Genomic DNA, 25396 nt, shown 5'->3' with positions numbered 1-25396 from the left:
CAAGCAACTAGCCAAAACAAGTATAACCACCTACTGTAGCCAGCTAGGGTCAGTCCCTGGACAGGGTTTTTAATATTTGTCACATCAGCATTCCGTTGGATTGACAAAATGTCCTATGTGCCAAAGGGGTCGCGGAAACGCGGTAAGAAGCGCTACGGTGGTGGCCACGGGAAGCGGTACAAGGCGGGCTACAGGGAGCTGGAGGTGGGCATGCAGGGTATCCTCATCACCTGCAACATGAACGAGAGGAAATGCACCGCCGAGGCGTTCAATCTGCTCAATGAATATGCTGACCAGCTCTACGGACCCGAGAAGTTTAACGAGGGGAGTAGCAGTGAAGAAGGGTGTGATGAAGATGATGTTGAGGCAGCATTGAAAAAGGAAGTGGCTCAGCTGAAGGCACCCAAAGGGAAACAACAGAGGCGTTTCCAGGCGTTGGACAGCGGCGCAAAAGATGTCATCTTCATCAGGACTCGGGAACATATAGAACCCGACAAGTTGGTGCATCATATCCTGTCTGACCTACACACCACCAAGAAGAACAAGTCTCGTGTTATCCTCCGGATGCTTCCAGTGAGTGGAACATGCAAGGCCTTCCAGGAAGACATGGATAAATACCTTGTTACTTTCCTCGAGCCCTGGTTCAAAACGCCCAGCCACGCCACCTTCCAAATTGCCTTCAAGGCCCGAAATAGCAGCCACAACAACCGAGAGGAGATCATCAAATCAATAGCAGGTCAGGTGGGGAATCTCAACCCAAAGAATAAGGTCGACCTGACCAACCCAGAGCTCACCATCATTGTGGAGGTCATCAAGACAGTGTGCTGTGTCAGTGTGGTACGTGACTACACATTGTATAGGAAGTACAATGTCCAAGAAGTGTTGAAAGAGGAAGTATCCACACCCGATGTAGCCACAGCGAAAAAGGACGTGGTGGACGTGACCGGCCAAGAAGGGAAAAACGAAGCAGTGGTACCAGAGCAGCTGGAAAAGATGGCAAGTGATGAAGCCAATGTGCCAAAGATGCGAGGAGGAGTGGAATCGGAGCCGGTTGTTGCCAAAGTTCATGACCCCCAGTCACTGCGCGATGCAGAAGGGAGACCTCTTGTGTCAAGCACATCTCCGCAGACAGCACAGTAGCTGCGACCATAGGTCGCAGTTTACTATCAGAACCGTCACAGCTTGTCCATAGATGTCCGTCTGGACGGGTAACGCCTGACAGTGTTTCCCCTGACACATCAAAGGTGACATCACAATGACGTTAGATACTCAGAGCAGGGATCTCCATATATGGGCATAAAAGGGATTCTGTTAGGGATCTCCATATATGGGCGTAAAAGGGATTGTATCCAAGATGATGCCCTGTTAGGAGAACCACACTAACAGAATCCATATATGGCCAAGACAGATGGCCAAGACAGGTGGCCAAGACAGATAGCGCGTTTCGCCCTTAGGCGTCTTACTAGTAGTGTAAATACAAAATGAAACACTTTGGTATTTTATGAAAATGTCGCTACAGTAAAAACTGGTTAAACCCTTTGGACTAGATGATCCTAAACTGCCTCATTTAAACATTCAAAAGAAATCATCAGATGTAATATATTGGGTAAATCATGTTATAAATAAAATATTATAAACATTTTGGAATACATATCTTAACTCGATGACTGCCAGGGGCCACAAGAGGCCACTAGAGTGCCAGACATTTCTCCATAGGCCTTCGCTCTAACTTCCGGGTACACAGGCAGAAGTGGCTTGGGTTTTCACTGCAAACACTGTTATGAACGAAGACCGGAGGAAGTGAGCTAACAGTTAGCTATCGGCTTCTTTATTTTTTAGAAGCCCGATCTGAAGCTATTTAGCCGCAAAAAAAACTTTGTCGCTGCCCTGGGTACACAACACAGTTCAGAGAAAAAGGTCTCTAAAGATGTGAGAATGTATTGGATTATGCGGCGCGATGCGGCAGCGTTACCCGATTACGGGCCGGTGGAAAGAGTTCGCGGTTTTCGGGGTGGAATAAAAATTTAGACGAGGTCTCCGTCAAGGCCTCTGATTATTTAATGACCCCCAGAATTGTTCGGTTGCGGCACCTCGGATACGTCGCGCAAAAATTGTTTTTTTGGGGGGGCTCCAAACTTTATTCTAAACCATTTTCAATGGAATAAATCGTCGCAACATAGCATGGCTCGTTGGAAAGCGATGGACGAGCCAGGACCGCCCACGTTGCTACTAGCAGCTCAGGGTAAGTAAAATAGCAAAAAAAAAAATATTGGATTGGATTGAAATTGTTCAGGGAAAAAGAGATCTTCAATTAAATCAATTTTAATTAGCAAATTGTTGCTATCACGCAGACACCTGGTATCTCCTAATTAACAGTTTTTGCCAGACCCATGAAATGGGTAGGCCTACATAAGCAAATGTCGGTCTGTCTGTCCGGGTTTTCTATATAAAGGGTATATATGATGATGACATGATGATGACATGCCTACAAAAGGCATGATGTCATAAATGATGATGACAGACAAGGGGTTGGCAGAACCGGGGTCTGGCACAACCAGGTTGACCTGGTCTAGTTTCATTAGTGAATGCCCTACTTCATCATGCTGTCACACACAAAAGTAGCAAAAATAACCTTAAAACATGTTGCAATGTGATGCGTTGTGAGCTTGTAGATTGGCTATTTGTGATTCTTTCTTAAGTGAAAGTGAAATTGGTTAGGAGTGTCAGTGGATTTTAGGGATAACCAATGAAAACAATTTAAACACGATCTTGTAACTCAGGGCTAGTCAACTTAACACATATGGTGCCAACCCCGAGTTTCCCGAGTTTGTATTGGTACCAATGCTGTGCCAACCCCGAGTTTCCCGAGTTTGGGCCGTTTTTGAAGATTTTTTTTTTTTTTCAAATTATTTTTTGTTCAAAAATGTTTTTTGGACCTACAGAAATGTGTTAGGCATGATCGCGATCGCGAAATTGCATGTTTAACTCCCATACCAACCCATTCTTTCAAACATGGCAGCCATGTTTGTTTACATCTGAAGAAAACATAATGGCTGATAAATCATGAATGCCTGAACGGATTTCCAAGCGGATTCTTTTGTTTGAAAGCTGTGAACAGTGGGCACACACGTGGTGCATCAGATCCGTGCACTATAAATTACATGGAAGTCTATGGAGACCATGGCATCAAGGGACATTGAAGAGAAAAAATCATGGCAACAAAAAAGGCTATCAGGGGCCACTCAGCAAAAACAAACAAAAGTCCAAGGGCTGCAAGCTAAAAAATGACAGTCCTATTTTGGATGTTTAGACAGTGATTTTGTGACACACTGACATTACTATTCTAAAAAAATAGTAATGTCAGGGGCAATACATTGCAATAGACATGTTGCAATACATTGCAATAGTCATGCGTCAAAGGTCGTCCGGATCAGGAATCGAACCGGCGACGCCACCAGGCATCAATGCCTATATGGTATGCGCTTAGACCAGCAGGCCACCGGGCACCCCTAAACGAACATTTGTAACTAAAATTTTGCTTCTGGGGGGTCACTGGAACTAAATCATTTTGGGGTCCTTCACATGAAAAAGTTTTAGCACCACTTAGGGGTGGGCAATATAATCGATATGGCAATACATTGCAATAGTTAATTTGCCAATACTGTATCGATACTTCAGGCTGTAGTATCGCGATACTTTTAGGAAAATAAAACATGTTCCCATGCATAGGAACCAATGAAGTCTGGTCCTGACACTGCGCTGCCTCTAGATGTCACTGTACTGTAGTAGCTACTTCCCCTTCCCACGGTTCAGTGAGTGAGGGGTCTTGAGAAAATGGCTGCAAACAACGAAAACAACAACATTAGAGCAGCGCCTTCAGCTTTTAAAGCTGATATATTGCAATAGTATCGCAATATTATCATATCGCAAAGATTCACAATATATTGTGATACTATTGCATCGTGACCCAAGTATCGTGATACGTATTGCATCGCAAGATTTTTGCCAATATCCACCCCTAGCACCACTGACATATAAACATTGTTTTTCCAAAAAAAAAAAAGGATTTGAAATAGTCTAAGACTTGCACAAATGTACACGATTATTCAAAAATAGCAGATCTACAAGCTCACACTCACAAATTCACTCAAAGCCCACTCTTATTTTTAGATCAATTTATTAGCCAGAACATTGAATGATTAAGTAACAAAACTTGGTAGAAAATTTGCTGTCTTAATCCAAATATGCAAATTTGAAAATTAGGCTATGAAACAAATTCTGATCGTCTCACATGGTAATAACTGTGAGGGAGCTTATTGGTATTGGTAGCCCCACTGAGGTGTTGACATCTGGGGTGAGATGGTACTCTGAATGGAGATGCGATTGGGGTCCCAGATGCAATTCTCTTCCAAACCGCTTCTCACCATGCCACAATTGGGGGGCACCCAGGCCGTGTCATAACCATAGTCGTGCCAGGTCTTCTGCTGCGGATGGCCTTGTTTAGTGATGGCGATCACGTTGCCCACGTCCACTATCACCCTCAGGACAACGCGATGGCACTCGTGGAGGTCAAGTGGGTAGCGGCTGGCTTTCAACAGGTCCCGGCTGAGGTAGACCCCAGGGCCCAGCATCCCGTCCTTAGACCGGTAGAAGCCCTGGGACAGGATGGAGTGGGCATTTTGCCTGGATGTTCCATGGTACATGACGTAGATTCCACCAGATGCTGGAGGCGAGAGGCCCAGGCGCTGTACTCCGCGTGGGAGAGGGAAGTCATCCTCAGCCCATCTGATCCTGCTCATGTTGGCGTCACTGTCAAAACAGAGTTACTATTAGTGTGTAAAATGAGCTGATGTGAATTTAAATGTCAGAATTGAAAATCACAAAAAAGGGTACATTAATAAAATAATAAAGCATGTGAATACAAAACATGAATGCAACTATGCAATATACTGTTTTGACAAATGAACTTACATGCAAAGAACTTAAGCAAGAAATTAGGAAAGGTCGAGTTTTGCTGAACAAACATTTGGCTGATTGACCTGAAGTCTCTGGGTTTACTTATAGAGAACACATAATTACTTATGGCAAACAGCTGTGTAAGTGTAATTGACAAGAGGTCATGATTACTTTCTAAAAGGGATAGTTTGCCCCCAAAATGACTCTTTTCTATCTATTATAATCCTCACCCCATGATTGTATTCATGGATATTTTTTGTTTTTGTCTCATTATTCAAGTCTCCAATGGGGTGAATAATTGATATTAAAGAAATGTCTTTTTGGGTTGAACAATCCCCTTAATTGCTCGTGGCTAACAGCTGTAGAATGCTTGACAATAAGTAATACATAGTAAAAAATAACTGTAATACCTGAAATAAACAGGAGATGGGTACAGTCTAATGCTGAGCCTGAGACAGAACATGACATGATACTTTGTGAGCTTGTAGATCTGCTATTTTCAAAAGATTTGTAGCCTACTAAACTGGTGAAATGGGACATTCTGCATAATAAGTAGCCTAGCTACTTGTGGTCCATTTTTATACCAATACAGCCTACTTTTAGTCAAGTACATTTTTAATTCCAGACTTTTACTTGTAACAGAGTATTTCTACATTGCGGCTATTGATAATTAAGTAAAGAAAATTGAGTAGGGTACTTTTTCCACCACTGAACAAATGTAAAATAGGTCTACTGTTTATTCTTATTGGTTTGAAAATACAGATTATGTTCTAAACAAGCACCAAAAATCAGTTCCAAAATACAATCATTAACTTACCTCCTGATGTTGGACTAAGTGTGGTGAATACTGGTATGCCGGCTGACGATAGAAGTTTTATACAGAAGTGTTCCGAGCAGGGTGAGGTAAGGTTTGCTATTATGCCTTAAAGTTTCGTTTCACTTCTTTTCTAACTTTTTTCAAAAAGTCAGTGGGTGGAGTTAACTGTTTTCTCAGAAGCAGCATTATGGCTGCAATGCAATGTGTCAGTGTCCCCAACAGAAACCTGACTATTAGTCAATCGTGTGAATTACTAGAAACTGAATAATTGAACTAAAGTGTTGTGATTTTGAATCCTATGTTACGATCCTAAAACCTCTCTAATAAATATGGTGACTGGTCATTCAGTTGAATTACTTCCATTAAGCAAACAGAGGGTCTCACAACAACGTTTATTATGTTTATTTTGTAGTACATATATTGGCTACAACACAAAGGAAGTGGTATTTCTTTAATGGACACCCGTGCGAAGTGAGCGGTGCAAACTAATTCCTGTAAGGGCGCCTGCGCGAATCAGTGTTGATAGGCATGCATGGCAATATTCTTTGTGTTGTGTATGATGTCAGTCTAGAGGTCTGCTCAGACTATATAAGGTTTTCGTGTGTCCTGACCTTTACACCGGCTCAAAACGAACACCTCCCAGGATTCGAAACAGCAACCATAGACTGCAGGGTTTAATGTAGCGTGGTCGCTGTCTTGAATCCTGGGTGGGGGTCGATTTGCGCCAGAAAGGTCCAGGATATGCGGTTGGTCAGACTTTTTCCCTCTAACTTTGACTGACGGCCAACGCCAAGAAGTGCTGGGTTGCCTCTTGGAAACAGATTATGTCGGGAGTATATTATGCGCAACATACCAGCCAGGTTTGTTAGTATCCTTGACCAGACCAAAGGCTAATAACAATTTATCGTGCACATTCATGTGCACATTTATGTGTCACCAGAAACTCCATTTTGAGTAGCCGAGATGCAGGAGAAACTCCTAATTGTCGCTGTCTGAAACCAGATAGAGCCAAATAGAGCTTCTTGTGGGTTATAAAGCAAGGGGGAGACAGAGGGAGAACAGACAGGAGATCAGACAAACAGCCTGGCCATTAACAGCCTGGTGGCAGTCAAAGAGTGAATAGAAGAGAAAAATAATGTACAGAGGACCCACCTGTACAGAGGACCTAAGGAGAGACCCACCTGTACAGAGGACCTAAGGAGAGACCCAACTGTACAGAGGACCTAAGGAGAGACCCACCTGTACAGAGGACCTAAGGAGAGACCCACCTGTACAGAGGAATAAAAGAGAATTGGAACCTGTTCCAGCAGATCACTATGAAGGCTATACAGAAACTGTCTTAGAAGATATCACTCTCTCTTTCTCAGAACAGGAGAAGAAACGTAATATCACCGAGGACCTTTTCGTCAAGCTGTGGTACAACCGTTTAATCAAGCCAGAAAGGAATTTCACAGACTGATCCCTCCCAGAAGAATGGTAAGAGCCATGCTAGTAGCCCTAAGGGCAATCAAACGACGAATCCATACAGAGGACGGAACCATCTCTGGACAGAACCAGCTCTGCCACCAGAGCCTGATGACTCTGGTGGTCGTCAGTTAGGCAACCAGGGACCTTATTTGCCTCTAGATTTTTGTTTATGACCCTATACTAATTATTTCGGCAAAGCCGAAGTATTTGAATTTCATACCACGATTATTTTGACCAAAGAATCATCCGTTATCCTGGGGCGGAACATTTGGTCTAGTTAACTCATGTTACCCTCATTAGTGACAGCATAATCCTTTTTTCCAAAAGCTGTTTATTTGTATTTTAAATTTTTTGGAACCACAGACCTTGCAGCAACAGCTGTACAACCAAGTACAACAGCTGTCAGCCAAGTACAACAACTGTCAGCTATGTTCAAGACCACTGACTTGACTGAATCTTTCAAGAAGAGCTGGGCCCGAAGAGCCCGAAGAACTGGGCAATCAGTGGATACCCAGTGGATATTGTGTTTATTTGTATTTTAAACTTGTATTAGTTGGCTATCATTTATAACCTGTAAGATCGTCCACAGTCTGTCTAAAAGTGTGGTTATTTTATCGCTTATAAGTGAATATTCATCTAAAACAATTTTGAAATTCAAGGTTAGCACCGCTCAATAATTTTTTATGACGTATCTAGGCGGCCTAAACGCGTTATGACGTATTTTACGCGGCCTAAACGCGTTCTAAATCAGAGTTAACCAATCGGGTGCCTATGTGACTATGACATCATGGACAGATCAACAGAATCGAAGTGTTTCATTGGTCTAGCGGACTCATGTCATCATCATTTGTGACATCATGGTTTTGGTAAAAAAGCGGTCTATAGGAGCGGTTAGCACCGCTCAAAAAACAAAGCAAACTGGCACATTTCCATCTATAAGGCCAAAACTCATTGAATAAAAAGATTGTCATGGGATTATTAATGATGAAATGATGAAGTTACAAAATGAGCCTTTATTCACAAAATGTGAAGAGAACATTACTTTTAAAATGTGAAGAGAACATTACTTTTGCAATCACAGGACACATCAGAGGTAGGTAAGAGGCTAATGCTCAGCTGAAATGAAGCCATGTCACACTGGTACAAACAATATGCACTACCTAAAATAACATTTTGGAAACAAACAAAGAAACATAACTTATAGGGGTGTAACGATACATTTGAACAACGAAACGATATGTATCACGTTACATGGACGATGTTGGTTCATTCATGGCGATTTGATACGATTCGATTCAATGGTTTTAAATCGATATAGTAACTATTTAGCATTAAATATGTGTGAAATATATTAATAGAGCAGATTTTTAAAGGGAAAATCTATTATTATGGATATAAATAAGTAAACACTGATTATTTAGCAAATGCATGGACATTATATTACAACACATATGGACAAACCTGTACCTTGACATGAACACAGAGATTACACACATTTATCAATAGACCAAGAGTAGCTATATGGAATGGAAATGTAATTAAACCCCTCTTTTTCATTTTCCCTCTTAAAATAGCTAAATACAAGGCACAAATACTTAGTTTCCATACAATCAATTATTTGCATTGCAAAACGATTCTACAGATTATTTGCATTGTAAAACAATACGATACATTATACAAAGCCAAACGGTACAATATTTGCCTGTTAATCGATATTGTATATCATTGCTGATTAAAATCGATTTTTTCAATTCAGTTACTATATCATTACACCCCTAATGACGTCTATAATTTTTAGGTTTCAGTCTCAGGATATAAAATGACAAGATTCCAAACCTAGAAACAAGCGTCATTCACAAAATGTGAACACATCAATGTGAACAGATGGTAACAGTGCAATATTTCAGAAAAAAAAGGCACTGACTCAAATGATATACTTGAAATTATTTTGGAAAGAACAAAATAAAATAAAATATGTCTTGTATAAAACAAGACTTTCTTTGGGTGTCCTCACTTAAAGTAGAAAAATATATTTTTTATTACTATGACCATGACAGGCTCCACAGACAAGCCACAGGGTCCCACGGACTGCAGGTTGAATAGCTCTAATGTAACTACGATAAATAATAACTACAGTCGACCCATTGGAACATTTTTTTTCTTTTTTTTTTCTTTTTAAGCTAACACTTTTGGACAGCGATGAAATACAATTACAGTACTTTTTTTTGTTTTGTTTTTTTGCAACTGACACTGACGCGTGTTTCATCACCAGTTAATAACAGCCCTCACGCGACCCCACAACTTGGTCATCCACAGGTTCACCCCCAGATCCGACAGGTACTGGATCTCGGGGGTCAGCATCTTGCGGCACAGCGCGCCGTGCGCCTCGTCCACGCTGGTCCTCAGGTTGTACCCAACGATGGTCTTCTCCCCGACGGGCTGCCACGGCTGCATGGCCGCCTCGTGGATGCTGCCCGCGTCCACGGCGTGACCTACAATTTAACAATTGAACAATTTAGGCATTTAGCAGACACTCTTAATCCAGAGCGATTTACAATAACCCATTAAAAACTGTAATTATTTTTATACTTTAGCTATTGAAGCTTGTAGATCTGCTATTTTTGATAAATTGTGATTTATTTCATTTTCGCAAATCTTTGAATATATCTTTTTAAAAGCGGACATTTCAAATATTCAACTAAAATATTTGCTTCGGGGGGTTCCCTGGAACAACGTATTTGGCCGCGGACCCCCATCTCAAATTATATGTAATTTTGGGGTTCCTTGACATGAAAAATTTTGAGCACCAGTGCCACTGACATAGAAACATGTGTTTTTCGTTTTCATGATTTTTTTTTCAAAAATAGCAGATCTACAAGCTTGTATATCTGCTAGTTTATTAATAGATAAAGCATAAAATAACGGTTAAAGTAATAATGTGTAATAATGCGTTCCAGGTCTAAACAACCTCCTTCGATGCAGAGGGCAGCCATCTCCGCGTTCCTCCTCCTGAGCTCCGCCACGTCCCGCGCCATGCGCCTCCGCCCGTACCCTTCCACTTTCTCCCAGAAGGTGGCGTTGAAGTGCCGGTACAGCCTCCAGTCGAGCGCGTTCCACTCGAGGGCTTTGGCCCGCTGCTCCGGGGTCAGCTTGGACACGGTGGACTCAGCACGCGCGTTCAGCTTGAAGAAGAGCACGTCCTCCATCTCCCAGCAGAGGGCGTCCTTGAGTAGGATGAGCGATTCGTCGAAGTGTTCCACCTGATCAGGGGACATTAATAAAATCTGGGAATACATTCTTACCAAGAAATTTCTTCATAATGTCTGTGTTTGTAAAGATGTCTAGTAACACATCTAGCATTTTTTTTTCTTCTAGGGGAATCTGTGACAGCTGCTTAAAGTTGTGGTACAATTAACTTCATTATGCAGGTAAAAAAAGTAGCACGTTAGGGGTCAAACTAGGGTTTGAGTCCATTGCAAGTATTTGTTTTGTAAGCCTGTTTTTGTTTCCCCAGGTGTCAATTAATTGCCTAATGTAATCCTGGGCGGCAGTGGGCGCTACACTCCCTCTGCCAACCTGGGGAGACTGACCTCATGCTTCCTTCTATGCACGAGGAGTCCAAGCCGCTTCTTTTCACCTGACAGAGGGGAGTTTTACCCGCCTCGACGTGGCACGTGGAAGGAACACGCATAAAGGCCCTTTTGCCAACCCCACCTTGGGCATGGGCGCTGATAACACGGATGGGAGAACAAACCCCCAGCGCCCACAGCGTCACCGGTGGGAATTGAACCCAGGACCTTCTAGCTGTGATGTGAGCACTACCGACTGCGACACCATGCCCAAGATCTGTCATTAGCCTATTCTGATAATATTCCCTGACTGACCAGCATGACCAGCTGGAAGCGGTCGGCGATGGACCTGATGCCCTCATCCACCCTCGGGTCGTCGGGCTCCAGTAGGTGGTCCTGGCCGAGGTCGAAGAACAGCAGGTTCTTCAGGTAGAAGGAGTTGTATCCGTCCGGCTTGAAGTAGTGCCGTGGGTCCCTGAGGAACTCGGCCATCCCGTCCTCGCCGGGTATGGCCCAGGTCAGCGGCACCACGTGGCCAAAGTAGTGGAAGGAGGACTCGAAGAGCTCGGCGGGGTCCCGCAGCACGGTGAAGTACGAGGTGTCCGCAGGCAGGACCGCGGCCACCTCGGCTGCGTTGAAGCGCATGTGGTTGCACATGATGTTGAAGCACATGCCGGATCTGTAGTCCTTAACCCGGGAGCGCTGGAAAGGAAGACAGGGTTGTTATGGTTAACTAAAACTAATAAGACAATATAAATGAAACTAAAATGTACAAAACATTTTAGTTAAAGCGGCTCTATGTAACCCTTTTTAGAATGACTATTTTGTCAGATATCCCGTATTACAATAAACTAAAACTCACACAAAAACTATAAAAAAAAAAAAAAAAAAAAAACACAACTCAAAACTAAACTAGCAAATATCTAGATCAATCTATCTAAATCAAACCAATGAAAACTAAATGAAATGTTTAATCATGAAAATAAACTATATGAAAACTATAATAACCTGGAAAGGAGACGGGTACGAGAAGTCATTCCTGCCGTCGGGGAAAGCAAATCTAAGCCGGTGTTTCTCTCCGAAGCGGAACAGGATGTTGAGGATGGTGCTGCTGGCCGTCTTGTGGGTCTTCATGAACATGAGGTCGGTTTTAGGAGTACACCGTCCAGTGCTGCCACCCATGGGCTGGGAGCCGTTTGCAGTCAGCCGGCCGCTGTGGAGCTCGGCTGGAGCACAAGAGCGAGGCACCGGAAAACTACAAAAGAAAATAATTCAGAATGGACCAATCATGAAATGAAAATATGTATAACGTTGTTGTCGGGTGAAAACCTTGTATGTCCAAAACCGTTCGGTTTGCATTTATCATTTTAAAAATGATTTAAACTAGTGAAAACAGCCGATCTACAAGCACTGTGTGCTTGTAGATCTGCTGTTTTCACTACTTTTGTGCGACGGCCTTGTATGATGAAGCAGGGCTTTACTTTGCAAAAGAACGTACAAATTTGTAACTTGGAGATACAAGGTTTCTACCCGACAACGACGATAAGCAAACAACATAAACAAACTGAAAGAGAAGAGAAAAAAAGAGAAAAGAGAAAAGGCGCTGCAGGGATCAGTAGGCTCTCAGAGACATGTGCTGTTTGGTGATACAGCTAAGGATATATGAGCAAAAAAATGTTCAATGAAATACTGCTAAGTTCCAACGGTGTAGACAGCAGACTTACAGAGAAGGAATTTCGTTGGTGAAAAAATATAATTTATTATGAGCAAGGTAAACAAACTGATTCGGCTACTTCTTGACCTGGGGCCCATGACCCATGTTTCTTCCACAGATTTTGCTAGCTTAAGTTGGCTCAGCGTTGAAGACAGGGTTAAACAACAAAAAATGGGATAGTCTTTCAAAATAGTCCACGCAAATCTGCCCTCCATCCCCTCAGTAACCGCATATCTGACCAAACATCTCCAAAAAGTTAAGGACACCCACAGCCAAAACACCAGAGGGAGCGCACACAATGATCTGATAACACAAACCCATAAGACAGATATGGGTAAATTCTACATCACTGCCACCCAGGTGTGGAATTCCTTGACTACCTCCCTTAAAACGTGTAGCTCGCTGGCATCCTTCAAAACTGCCCTGAAAACTCACCTTTCAGGAGGCCAGAGAAGGAGGTAGTTATCACTTCTCCCATAGATAGGCGAGAAGTGAGCACCCCCCTTGTTTCCCCTATCCTGTACATAGTGTTTTTTTTTTTTTATAACTGCGATATTATTGTATGTTTTCTTTGCTTGCTGTTTACTAGGTCCATGAATTAAATACAGAGGGCTTCCAACGTAAACCAAGACCGTAAAAAGTCTTATTTGGGATGTTCCTTTTAGGCAGGGTGTTTAACTATACTTGCACTGTACTACATTTCAGTTGTATTGACTATACATAATAACATAATCAATCAATCATCATAACCTGGAGAATTATGAAAACTTCAAGACTTTGGAAGAAGTTTCTTCCAGCAGTCTTATGTGGACACAATTATTCCTCCTATTACAATATAATAACAAAATAATTAGCATTTTCATCATATCTACTGCTCTGAAATGACAAATATATACTCTATGTATAACTGTCTCTGTCAGGTGAAAACCTCATATGTCCAAAACTGCTAATACAGCTCGAAACACGTCACTCTGTGCCACTTTTTGAGCTTGTAGCTCTGCTATTTCTGATGCTTTTGTGTGACGCTGTCAAGTAGGGCATTCATTTGTAGAATATGGAAATAAGAGGTTTCTGCCAGGCAGCAACAATACGTAATTTATATTTGAGAGACATAAATAGGGCTAAAATAAAAGGTACAGTACTCTTCCCACAGTTTTGGTGGCACGCACTTGGGCCCATCAGGACATGTAGGGGTGCATGTTGCTAAGAGATATGTTATATAGTTTAATATATAAATCTATGTGTGAATTCATTGACTTTAATTAAACATTGTAGTTTTCCCAAATATGGAGACTACTGACTTCATAGATTTCTGACATATAGACCACATGAGACTGACACAGAATGTCTATACGCGGTCATTCCAAGATATGTGCTTAATATTGATGACATCATGGATCTCCATATATGGCCATTCATTTATAAGTGAATTAATGTTCCCAATTATCTTGAAAATGGGGGAAATTCAATGGTAAGACAGAATTAATTTTCAAGTGTGACTTGCGTGGGGCGCCCGCTGGCCTGGTGGTCAAGGCGCATACCACATACTTGGCTATGATGCCTGCTGGCGTTGCCGGTTCGATTCCCGATCTGGACGACCTTTGCTGCATGTCATTCCCCATCTCTCCCCATTTCCTGTCAGTCTACTGTCCTATCAATAAAGGCATAAAAAAGCCCAAAAACAAATCTTAAAACAAAAAAAAGTGTGACTTGCGTCACGGCAACCACACTCTTAGCTAGTTTGACTGTATAATGAGTCTTACTCATGCTCAGGCACAGTGAAGCGGATGCTGGGACTGGAGAGGCAGTAGCACAGGATCATAGCGATGAAGAGGCCGGCCACCAGCATGCGTTTAAACGCAGGTCTCCACTGTTTGCCTTGACTGCCATCAGCCAGGGTTCCAGAGCAGTGTCCACCACACCATGACCTGTGTATAGCCACGAGAGCGGATGGTTATCGCCATGGGCATGCAAATGACACTTAAAGAAGTAGTGAAAATAGCAGATCTCACACTGCGGCAAAGCAACGCATTGTGAGCTTGTAGATCTGTTATTTTCACTAGTCCCTCTTTGGGGTCTAAAGCTAAAATGTTATTGAGCACTGAGCAATGACACTGTAGGGCAGGGGTCTTCAACAGGGGGTCCGGGACCCCTAGGGGGAGTTACTACAGGGGGTCCTCCAAATCTTTCAGTCCTTTTTATATTAACAACTTGAACCCTATTGTCCAAATTCTGAGAACTGTAGCCAAAAATAGAAGATCTACAAGCTCACAACGCCTCGCGCTGTGAGGCGTTGTGAGCTTGTAGATCGGCAATTTTCGGCAAAGAGGTTTGGTGTAGAGGGGAAAAAGAGCAGACTGAGTACAGAGTAAAAGGTCAAGTTTATTAGGTAATAGACGGCTCAAGTGGTTCTGAAAACACAAATTGACATGACTCCAAAATACACTAATGATTGCGCTGTTAAACGACTAAACTATATGGAATCTATGAAAAGGTTGTGGGTGTCCCTGCTTCATCTCTCTCTCAACTAAGGGGTCCTTGGCATGAAAACGTTGAAGACCCCTGCTGTAGGGTGTGGGCTGTTGACTCTAGCTACAGCAATATTTGTTCACACACACACACACACACACACACACACACACACACACACACACACACACACACACACACACACACACACACACACACACACAGACACACACACACACACACACACACACACACACACTAACCCTCTACAGACAAAAACAACCATATCGTCGTTGTCGGGTGGAAACCTTGTATGTCCAAAACTGTTTGTTTTGTATTTATCATTTTAAAAACGATCTAAACTAGTGACAATAGTAGATCCACAAGCACACAACGCCTCGCACCGCAAGGCGTTGTAATTCTATATCCTGATAAGTTCATCTGGTAATAATTAATACACTGTGTATTTTATAGTTTTATGGCCTACCATGGAGGGAAAACCACCCATGGACTCTAACCTCCTCTGCCTCAGTTGGCAGTCACACACACACACACACACACACACACACACACACACACACACACACACACACACACACACACACACACACACACACACACACACACACACCGTTCCGGTTAATTTAACATAATATTGTGTGTTTTATAGACTACTGTACCATAAGTTACTGTTGATTTGTTGAAATGTTGATTTGATTCTTATTTTTAAAATTCATATTCCATTACATGATTGATTTAATTCAGGTTTAGAATATAATACTGTATGTACAAGATGTATTTATACAAAACATATTTATAAAGTTTCTGTATATGAAATCATATACAGAACGGCCTGGCAATGACTCTGTTGTCACATTCTTCATTGTGCTTCTCTCCTGCTAGTCCTGCCTTTAAATTAGTTTTATGTGGCTTGATGTTCTTTTAAAAAGAGATTGTATAGTTTTATAGTTGGGTGTTCATTGGGCCTCATAAAAGCACACTATTGTTGAACTCTTTGCACTCTGTTGTTAAAAATGCACAACGTAAACATAATTATATGCAATAAGCGGAACACCGTATTGCGAACCAAACATGTTCCTAAATTAGCATAATCATAAAACATCATAAAATCATAATAATAAAACTATGATCCAAACGGGATAAAGCATGGATGACCTTCTTTCTCACGGCCAGAGGACGATAAACAGTACTTTAGAACAGTGGTTCTCAACCTGTGGGCCGGGACTCCCAAAGGGGTCCCCAAATTATTTTGGGGGGTCCCCAGATGTTTAGCTAAATGTTCACATTGTTTCCTCACTCAACAGTAAACAGACCAACATAAAGTATAAGTGTACTGTGGTATCTGCACATTTCTAAAGAGACAATTTAAGGACTTTAAAGACATTTTAGTACCTCTGGTCAAACATTGGTCAAATTGTCAAATGTTGGAGGCAGCAATTGTGAAAATAGCAGATCTACAAGGCCTCGCAACGCGAGGCGCTGTGAGCATGTAGATCGGCTATTTTCACAATAGATCGAGTCAAACCTTACAAGTCCAAGTGCTTGTGCAAGGTTCAAATGTGATTATTTTGGGGGTCGCGGCCTGAAAAGGTTGAGGACCACTGCCTTAGGATATTACATGACAATGTATGTAGAAAAGGAGTAATCCTACCGTTCTGCTGGCATGTCTGTCGGTCATCTGCCAGTGCCTCTCCCATTGCACTGAGCTAACAGCTCTGCTCCACCTTTGATAAGTTATCATCTTTTATGACCATGTTTGTGTTGCCAGTGACTTAATGGAGCAAGCTGTCAGAGAGCAGACTGCCTTAAATAGGTCAACGCAAGAATATAATGTTTATAAAGACACAAATTAAAAACCTTTAAAAGAAGGGACCACACTCTCCTCCGGTGGACTGAAGACTCACCTTCTCAGACTCCACCTAAACCCTTAGCACTACTGAAAAATCAATGACCATACATGAAGCTAGTTAGCATTTGTTTTTTTTAGCTTAGAACTTTTTTCTTTTCTGATTATATTGTGTTTTTCTAGATCGATATCCATTTGCATTTGTTATATTGCTGTTGATGTACTGACATATTATCTTGTTTATTATTGTGATGTTTTATCTGCTTATTGTAAGTCGCTTTGGATTAAAAGCGTCTGCTAAATGCCTAAACTGTAAACTGGTATGATTTGCTTTTACATTTTTTTGCTTGACGCTTCCTCAGGGGCTACACGCACACACACACGCGCGCGCACACACACACGTACACGCACACGCACACGCACACGCACACGCACACACACACACACACACTCTGGGACCCCAATACACAGTGTAAAATACTCATTGGTAATTTAACTTTGAGTGTGTAAATGGAACCAAATGTACCCTTAATTATAATAGATTCAACACTTACAATTATTTAAAAAAAAAAAGAAAAAAAAATCTGTGCCAATGTTTTCTCATGCATTCTCAGTCACGACCTGCTACACTGTATTATCATTGAACAGTAGAACTACAGAGCACCTGCTCTTTATGCCGAACTCGCCGTTCCAAGTGAAAGAACAGTATGAGCCGCCTTTGTTTGCACATCATTCATTCACTTCAGCATTTCAAAGCACGTATAGAAAACAGGAACAGACAGGTGACACTGCAGTGTATGCTGTAAACTCATTAGGACTATTAATAGTGCTCAGCTTTAACATGGATAGAATATAATCGTCACTGTCGGGAAGAAACCTTGTATCTCCAAGTTTCAAATTAGTATGTTTTTTTCTTTCTTCGTAAAGTAAAGCCCTGCTTCACCATACAAGACTGTCACACAAGAATAGTGAAAATAGCAGATCTACAAGCACACAACGCCTTGCGGCGGTGTGAGACGCTGTATGCCTGTAGATTGGCTATTTTCTTTAAGTTGAATAATTCTTTTAACCCTTTTAGTGCCTATCCCGAACTAGTTCGGGATATTCGGGATCAAAAACTATTTTTTATTTGCTATTTTACTTACCCCGAGCTGCTTGGAGCAACGTGGGTGGTCCCGGCTCGCCCAGCGCTCACCAACGAGAGACGCTAGATGCTCCGACGATTTATTCCATTGAAAATGGTTTAAAATAAAGTTTAGACCCCCCCAATGTTCACCAAATGTTCATTGTAGGCGGCGCGACGTATTCCAGGGTGCCTATCCCGAACTAGTCCGGGATATTTAATAAAATGAATTATTTTATCGGAGGCCTCAACGAAGCCCCGGTCTAGACGTCCATCCTTGGCCGGGACTTATAGACTCGGCCATCCACGGGCCGTATTCGCGCTAACGGCCGAATCGCGCCGCCCACTCCAATAATAAATCACATCTTTAGACAGGATTTTCTCCGGATTGTGTCCCCAGACCCAATGAGAAAGTTTTTTGCGGCTGAAATAGCTTTAGATCGGGCTTCTCAATGGGTTAGCATTTTGGCTACGTGTCAGCTAGCTTCCTCCTCTGGACACCCATAGGATTGACCGGAGTGAAAACACAGGCCAGTTGGGAGAGGGTCGACGAAAGCTATAAAGAAGGTCAATGGAGAAATTTCTGGCACTCTAGCACCCCTTGTGGCCGGATGGCACTGTATGAGTTAAATGATCAATACGAAAGAAACGGTTTTGGACATACAAGGTTTCCACCCGACAACGACGATTTTATGCTTTTGTATCTTAGAAGTGCAGTGGTTCTCAATGTGAGCAGGTGCTTCCCGGCTAAATGATCTTGAACCAAATGGACACATGTTTGTACAAATCTCAGAGGTATATTTACAGAACAATTTATAGGCTTGCAGAGCTACTAACGAGAAAGGTCCTCCACCGGTCCAGCTGTGTCCAAGATTAGCTGCATAGATACACACAGATAGACAGACAGACAGACAGACAGACAGACAGACAGACACACCCAGACAGACACATGGACACTGGACAGGAGCCGGCCCTCGGCCACTTGGCTAAAACGTGAGATTTTGTGTGTCAAAAACCTTGAACTGCCTGCATACTGTACCATTTCCTGGAAATTAGCAGTCATTGGACAGTTTTGTACTTTTTCTGGTTTTCATGTACGTGTCTAGGAGGTTGACAGTACTTCATTAGACCCACTGGTGTGGTTGTTATTAGCAATTATGTATTGCTTTTCTATTTGGGTTTTAGCTGTAGGCTGCCACCTTGTGGGGTCAAACGTGCCGGTCCATAAACACAGATACTTATTACATCACAGAATCAACCCCTCCCCTAATTACCATTCACCCAACATACGTGGGTGTGGCTAACTTCAGCTGGGTCACCACCCACCATGACAACCACGCAAACCAATGAACTGGTGGGTGTGGCCACATAAAAACATCATTTTAACTCTTTCTGTACACTTTTTTGGAAAACATCTTCCTCCTAGTATAATTATAATAGTAGATAATCATGTTTTAGAGGGGGGAAAAATCATGGCACCCGCACTTTAAGACTAAGACTAAATCAGATCAAGAAAGATGCAATTGGAAATTGCAAGTGTGGTTGCCGTGACGCAAATCACACTTGCAAATTAATTCCTTCTTACCATTTGAATTTTCCCCATTCAAGTCAACTGGGAAAATCTATTCAGTAATAAATGAATGGTCATATATCTCTGTCTGAATCAGTCCTTGTCCCTTTCATGCCCATTCATGGAGATCCTTGATGTCATCAATATTAAGCCCATATCTTGTAATGCCCATACATGGACATACTGTGCCAGTCTCATGTGGTCTATGATGTCAGTCATCTTCATATCTGTGAAAAGTTAAAATTTGAATTAATTCATTAATTCACAAACATATTGATATAAAGTAAACATTATAATGTATCTCTTAGCAAAATGTCCCAATGAAGTCGGTCGATTTGACGGAATGAAGTCGGACAAGTACTATAATATAGTCTGTTTAGTGTGGTTACACAGGCACCAAAACAACAGAACTGACATGGAGGACAGTGACCAAATCCTGGCATAGCGTCATTTGCTCTTCACTTAAATGCATCTACAATGTAGTTATATGTATTTGTTGAAACCAGTCTTGTCCAATAAACAACCTTTTACTGCTATACACAAAGATAGCAGTAGCTGTTAGTAGCAGGCAGTGCGTATACAGTACAATATAGCAATGTATTTTGTATCCACATTTACATGTAGGCTGAAGGAATGCCAAACCAAAATAAGTTAGCTGTACACAAGATTAGGGCTGGGATCCGATTAAAATGCGATTAAAAGAAATTAATTAATCGCAATTAATCACATTTTAATCGCATATTAACACATATGGTGCCAACCCCGAGTTTCCCGAGTTTGATTTCAAATAGACCGCTGTGCCAACCCCGAGTTTCCCGAGTTTGGGTTTAATTACTTAATTAGGTTAATTACACTCTCCCCCATCTTGTTACAAAGTGTGGTGCTTCTGTGATAAAAAAAAAGTCAGAAATCACATATTCAACAAGTGATGTGAGCAAAAACAAATACAAATGCTTCCCATGAACCACAATATTGCTAAACTATGGCTCAAATGGCTCAAATATCTAACTTCATTACTCGCTCTAAACCAGAAATGCATTTCACTGCTTTGAACTGCTTTCCGTGCATTAGGCTAGTCAATTGCACCTTTATTACACACGATGGCGCTATTGTCAGATTAGTGGAAGCCCTGTTGTGTGAAACCAATGGATTGGAGCCAGGGTGTTTCCCCCAGGTCAAAACAATAACTCTAGATCACGGGCTGCTATGCAGCCCTGGAATTAGTCGGTCGCGGTGACAAACAACATATTCTTCCTCATAATCATCGTCATCACAACTAACTCTAGTGCTATCACGGGCTGCTGTGAATGTCCTGGCATTAGTGGGTCACTGTGACAAACATTTTCTACTTCATCAGTCATCACAACAATGTCAAAAGACGGTGGCGCTACAGCAGCAGCTAGACAATCTACTTTTGCGTTCCTTCGACCCTGGAATACAAAACAAACAGCCACGATCAAAGGAAGAATCCATCGCCTGAACCTATATAATGGAGTCTAAAACATACCTGTTTGAGCGAGTTGTAGTCGGACATTTGTCACAGAGAGAGAGAGAGCGAGAGACCTCGGAGCAGAATGCAATATGTACGCGTCCATAGTGGAGCCATCGGACGGCGGCCTCTCCTCACTGTGGATCGCGTTCTTGTCTGGTTCCAACTTCAACTACGGAGGTAATCCGACTCAGCGCAACAGCGCAACACCGCGACCGCGGGTTGACCCACTGAGCCCTGGACGAGTGGACATGATGATCGAGCCCTATGAGAGAGCCCTATACAGCCAATACAGCATTCTGCTCCGAGGCCTGACACTGAGTCGGAGGTTTCTGTGAGCCAGAACCGGAGCCAGAACCACCAGAGGCGGACCCGGTCGCTTCTCCCCAGCTGGCTGCGGGGACGGCCCGCAGCCCACACACAGGCCCCGTCGTGAACGTGCCAAACCAGCAGCTCGTTAGGTAAATGTTTCTTTCTTTCTCCCCCCCCCCCTTCTGTTTCTGAAGTTGTATTTGTATCGCGAACTGCCGGTATAGTAGTGATCCACGATTACATTTAGAATGTATCTATTCAATCATTCACAGATGTCGGAGAGTCCATTCAGCTCTCAGAATATATATATATATATATATATATATATATATATATATATATATATATAGCCTATATATAATCGTCAGATGAATCAATGTATGTTTTATAATCTAAGTTGCTCTGGGTAGGATAAATGTGTCTTCTAAACCCCTAAAACTTTTAGGCTAAAGGTGTAAATTGATTTGTGCTTTTCTCCCCCTCCCATCTGTTATTTATTTAGACTCAGAATCAGACGATACTGTTGGAGATAATGATGATGACCATCATGTGTCACGTGATGCCCCTGAAGGTAAGATTATTGTTTAGTAAAACGGTTATTGTGGTTTGTGTGTGTGTGAGAGAGAGAGAGAGGAGGGGGGAGGAAGAGAGAGAGAAAATGTTTTCTCTTGGGGTGTGTGTGTGTGTGTGTGTGTGTGTGTGTGTGTGTGTGTGTGTGTGTGTGTGTGTGTGTGTGTGTGTGTGAGAGAGAGAGAGAGAGAGAGGGAGGGAGGAGAGAAATGAAGGAGAGGGAGGGAGGGAGGGATAGAAAGAAAATGTATTGTGTGTGTGTGTGTGTGTGTGTGTGTGTGTGTGTGTGTGTGTGTGTGTGTGTGTGTGTGTGTGTGTGAAAGAGAGAGAGGGCGGGAGGGATAGGGAGAGAGAAAGAGGGAGGGAGGAGAGAAATGAAGGAGAGAGAGAGGGAGGGAGGGATAGAAAGAAAGTGTGTGTGTGTGTGTGTGTGTGTGTGTGTGTGTGTGTGTGTGTGTGTGTGTGTGTGTGTGGGATAGAGGAAATGTATTTTATTGTGTGAGAGAGAGAGAGGGATAGAGAACATGTATTGTGGTGTGTGTGTGTGTGTGTGTGTGTGTCTGTGTGTGTGTGTGTGTGTGTGTGTGTGTGTGTGTGTGTGTGTGTGTGTGTGTGTGTGTGTGTGTGTGTGCGCGTGCGTGTGAGACACATTGTATTGTAAATGGATTTTATTTTTCTATATTTATAGGTAGTGGTTCGTGCAGAGGAGCCTACTGACTTCCCTTTGGAGAACTGAAAACTTTCCTTGCCCGCTGTTTCTGACCGGCCTCATCTCAACTCACACGTGCACGCACGCAGCCTCTGAACTGTGAACACGCACGCAGCCTCTGAACTGTGAACATGCACACGCACACAAGCACGCATGCAGACTCTGAACTGTGAACGTGCACACATACAGGCGCACGCATGCACGCGCGCACACGCACAATGTGAGAAACAATGTGAACAAGCCAGAGAAACACTGAACTAGCAAGAATACACTTGATTGAAAACGGTAAAGAAACAAAATAAAAAACACTTATTTGTCTTATTCTTTTGTATTTCTTTGAAGGAAAAATACTGTAAATACAATATTGAAGTCATTGAAGTCAAAGCTAAAAAGATCAAGTGAGTTTTCAGCCTGATACAGTATCATTCACTAAAAGCTGTTTTTCTCAAAACAAGGTCTAAAAAGGGGTCATTTTTGTCCGCTTTTTTTTTTTTGTCTGGCCTATAAATACAGAAGCGAACATCGTAGAAACATGGTTCTTGGACCGGGTGAAACTAGAGAATCTCCTCTTTCATTCGGTGTGTTGTGTGATTTTGTCACGATAAAACTGAATGCTGAGGCTGTCTTCGAAGTTGGTCAAAAACATGGCAAGAGCACAGTACAGACAGAAATAAGCCATGGCAACAGATGTGTTAATATTTGACCCGAGATTTTTTTTTTAAGTAAAACACATTTTGTTGTAATTGAACTCAAGTCTCCATGGCATGAGTAATCAATAGAAAAGAGTCATTTTGGCGGTGAACTACTCCTTTAAACCTTGAAGCTTGAGATGGAACTGGAAGCTTTATGTGTAATACCTCTGCTGGCCAACAGATGGGGCACTTTCCTCACATTCCGTGTGGTTTGACACTAAAGATACATACTACTCTGTATGCGCACAGAAGTGTGTTGAACATCCCATTGAGTATAATCCTATGTGAACAGCCTAGGAGTCCAAAGTCCCCAAGATGAGTCTAAAAGGCCTAACAGCAGCCCCTAGAGGCTGTGCTGCTCCTTACACCCAGCCAGATAAAAAAAAAACTGTTTGAACCAAGCAACGCAAAGATCAAATTGACAACCAAAGGTACAGTTTGTTGCAACTGTGAGCCAATATAATTATACCTTGCAGCATGACTCCACTCCCCAGGGTGCTGCTTACTACATAACACAGCAAATATTTATAGAATTCATTAATGCAGGAAGCGCCAAGTAAACGTCCCCTGGGTGCATACTGTACCTTATGCATAACATTAACATGGCAGCTGTGGCAGAGGATACAGTACAGCATACATTATTATGGATGTCTGAACATGTGAGAAGTGTGTCTTAAAGCTGCAATCAGGTAACTTATTTGAATTAATAAATGGTTATTTGAAATAATTACTTGCGCCCATAAGAAAAAAAATTATATAGGCATATATATATATATATATATATATATGTGTCCCAATCTCCCCAGGAGCCAGTCATTGCAATTTTTTTCATTTTCATTTTTTCATTTCATTTGAAAGCTGGGGATCATAGCTACAAAATGATATATTGGTTGTGGAGATTGACCCAACAGTTTTGAAGATATGGCTTATAGAATGATGCCATGCTGAAATAGTACTTTTGAGATATTCAAGTTTTAAATAAATTTCTAACCTGCAATGACCTGACTCCGCCACATGGGGAGCAATCTTCAATTCAATCTTCAATTCAAAGAAGCTTTATTGGCATGAGAACACAAACGTTTACACAGTGGTGGAAAAAGTACCAACATTTTATAATAAAGTAAAGTATCAATTCTGCAATGTAGAATCACTCTGTTACAAGTAAAAGTCCAGAATAAAAAATGTACTTGAGTAAAAGTACAAAAGTATTGGTATCCAAATGTACTTAAAGTACCAAAAGTAAAAGTACAAAATGTTTGAAAATAGCAGATCTACAAGCTCACAACGCGTCGCACCGCAATGCGTTGTGAGCTTGTAGATCGTCTATTTTCAAATAGCCTTGGTATAACATAGGGCTAAAGTGGTTTATGTATGTTTTAAACTTTAGTTATTGCTCTCTAAAAAGATAATGCCACAACAGCATCTCAAGCATTATTGGGCTAAATGTAAAGACGCTACAGTGCGCCAACCGTGAAGCAGTTTAACCAATTTGCTACATACGTCTACACAAACGGTCAGATTACAAAGATAAATTGCTTAGTGAAGGCTCACAGATGTCACCATAGGGTACGCTCCAGCAGAATGTCCCGTAATGATCGTATTATTTAATGAGGAGCATTTTAATCCGATCGGTCGTCGTTTCCTTAAAAAGGTATTAATGTATCTAAGTGCAGTACACCTCGCAACCGATGGGGTCGCATGGCTGAAAAACAACAGAAAATGGCATCTGATCGGATTAAAATGCAGTTTATTAAACAATACGAAAGATACGGGTAATTCTGCTTGAGCGTACCATACTGTGACATCTGTGAGACTTCAGTAAGCACGTTATCTTTGAAATATGAAGGTTTTTGTAGACGTACGTAGCAAATAGGATTAACTGCTCAACACGAGGTTGAAGTGAACCTATTACGTGTGCAACAGGGCTAACTGTGCTAAATGTAGCATAATCAGTGTTTGTGTAACTTCAGCCAGAAGGATTATTTGACCTGATAATAAAACACAATCTACAGGCTTAACCGCCTCGCGTTGTGAGCTTGTAGAAGAGAGCAACAATAGAGTTGGGTCACGTT

General features: G+C 42.0%; 2 protein-coding genes across 2 annotated transcripts; one reads left to right on the top strand and one right to left on the bottom strand.

Annotated features, from left to right (window-relative positions):
* Positions 1-108: 108 nt before the first annotated feature.
* Positions 109-1140, top strand: LOC308282000 (THUMP domain-containing protein 1-like; the record flags this gene model as incomplete). Its single annotated transcript, XM_080722348.1, has 1 exon — positions 109-1140. One exon carries the CDS (start codon positions 109-111, stop codon positions 1138-1140), a length of 1032 nt encoding a protein of 343 aa, XP_080578474.1.
* An 8365-nt stretch (positions 1141-9505) lies between these two features.
* Positions 9506-14372, bottom strand: LOC308281999 (galactosylceramide sulfotransferase-like; the record flags this gene model as incomplete). Its single annotated transcript, XM_080722347.1, has 5 exons — positions 9506-9732; positions 10209-10500; positions 11125-11511; positions 11818-12064; positions 14287-14372. 5 exons carry the CDS (start codon positions 14370-14372, stop codon positions 9506-9508), a joined length of 1239 nt encoding a protein of 412 aa, XP_080578473.1.
* Positions 14373-25396: the final 11024 nt, after the last annotated feature.

This window comes from Nannobrachium achirus (genome assembly GCF_963921795.1).
Source record: "Nannobrachium achirus genome assembly, chromosome: 3".
Taxonomy (NCBI): domain Eukaryota; kingdom Metazoa; phylum Chordata; class Actinopteri; order Myctophiformes; family Myctophidae; genus Nannobrachium; species Nannobrachium achirus.
This window is presented reverse-complemented; position numbering and strand designations above follow the sequence as displayed.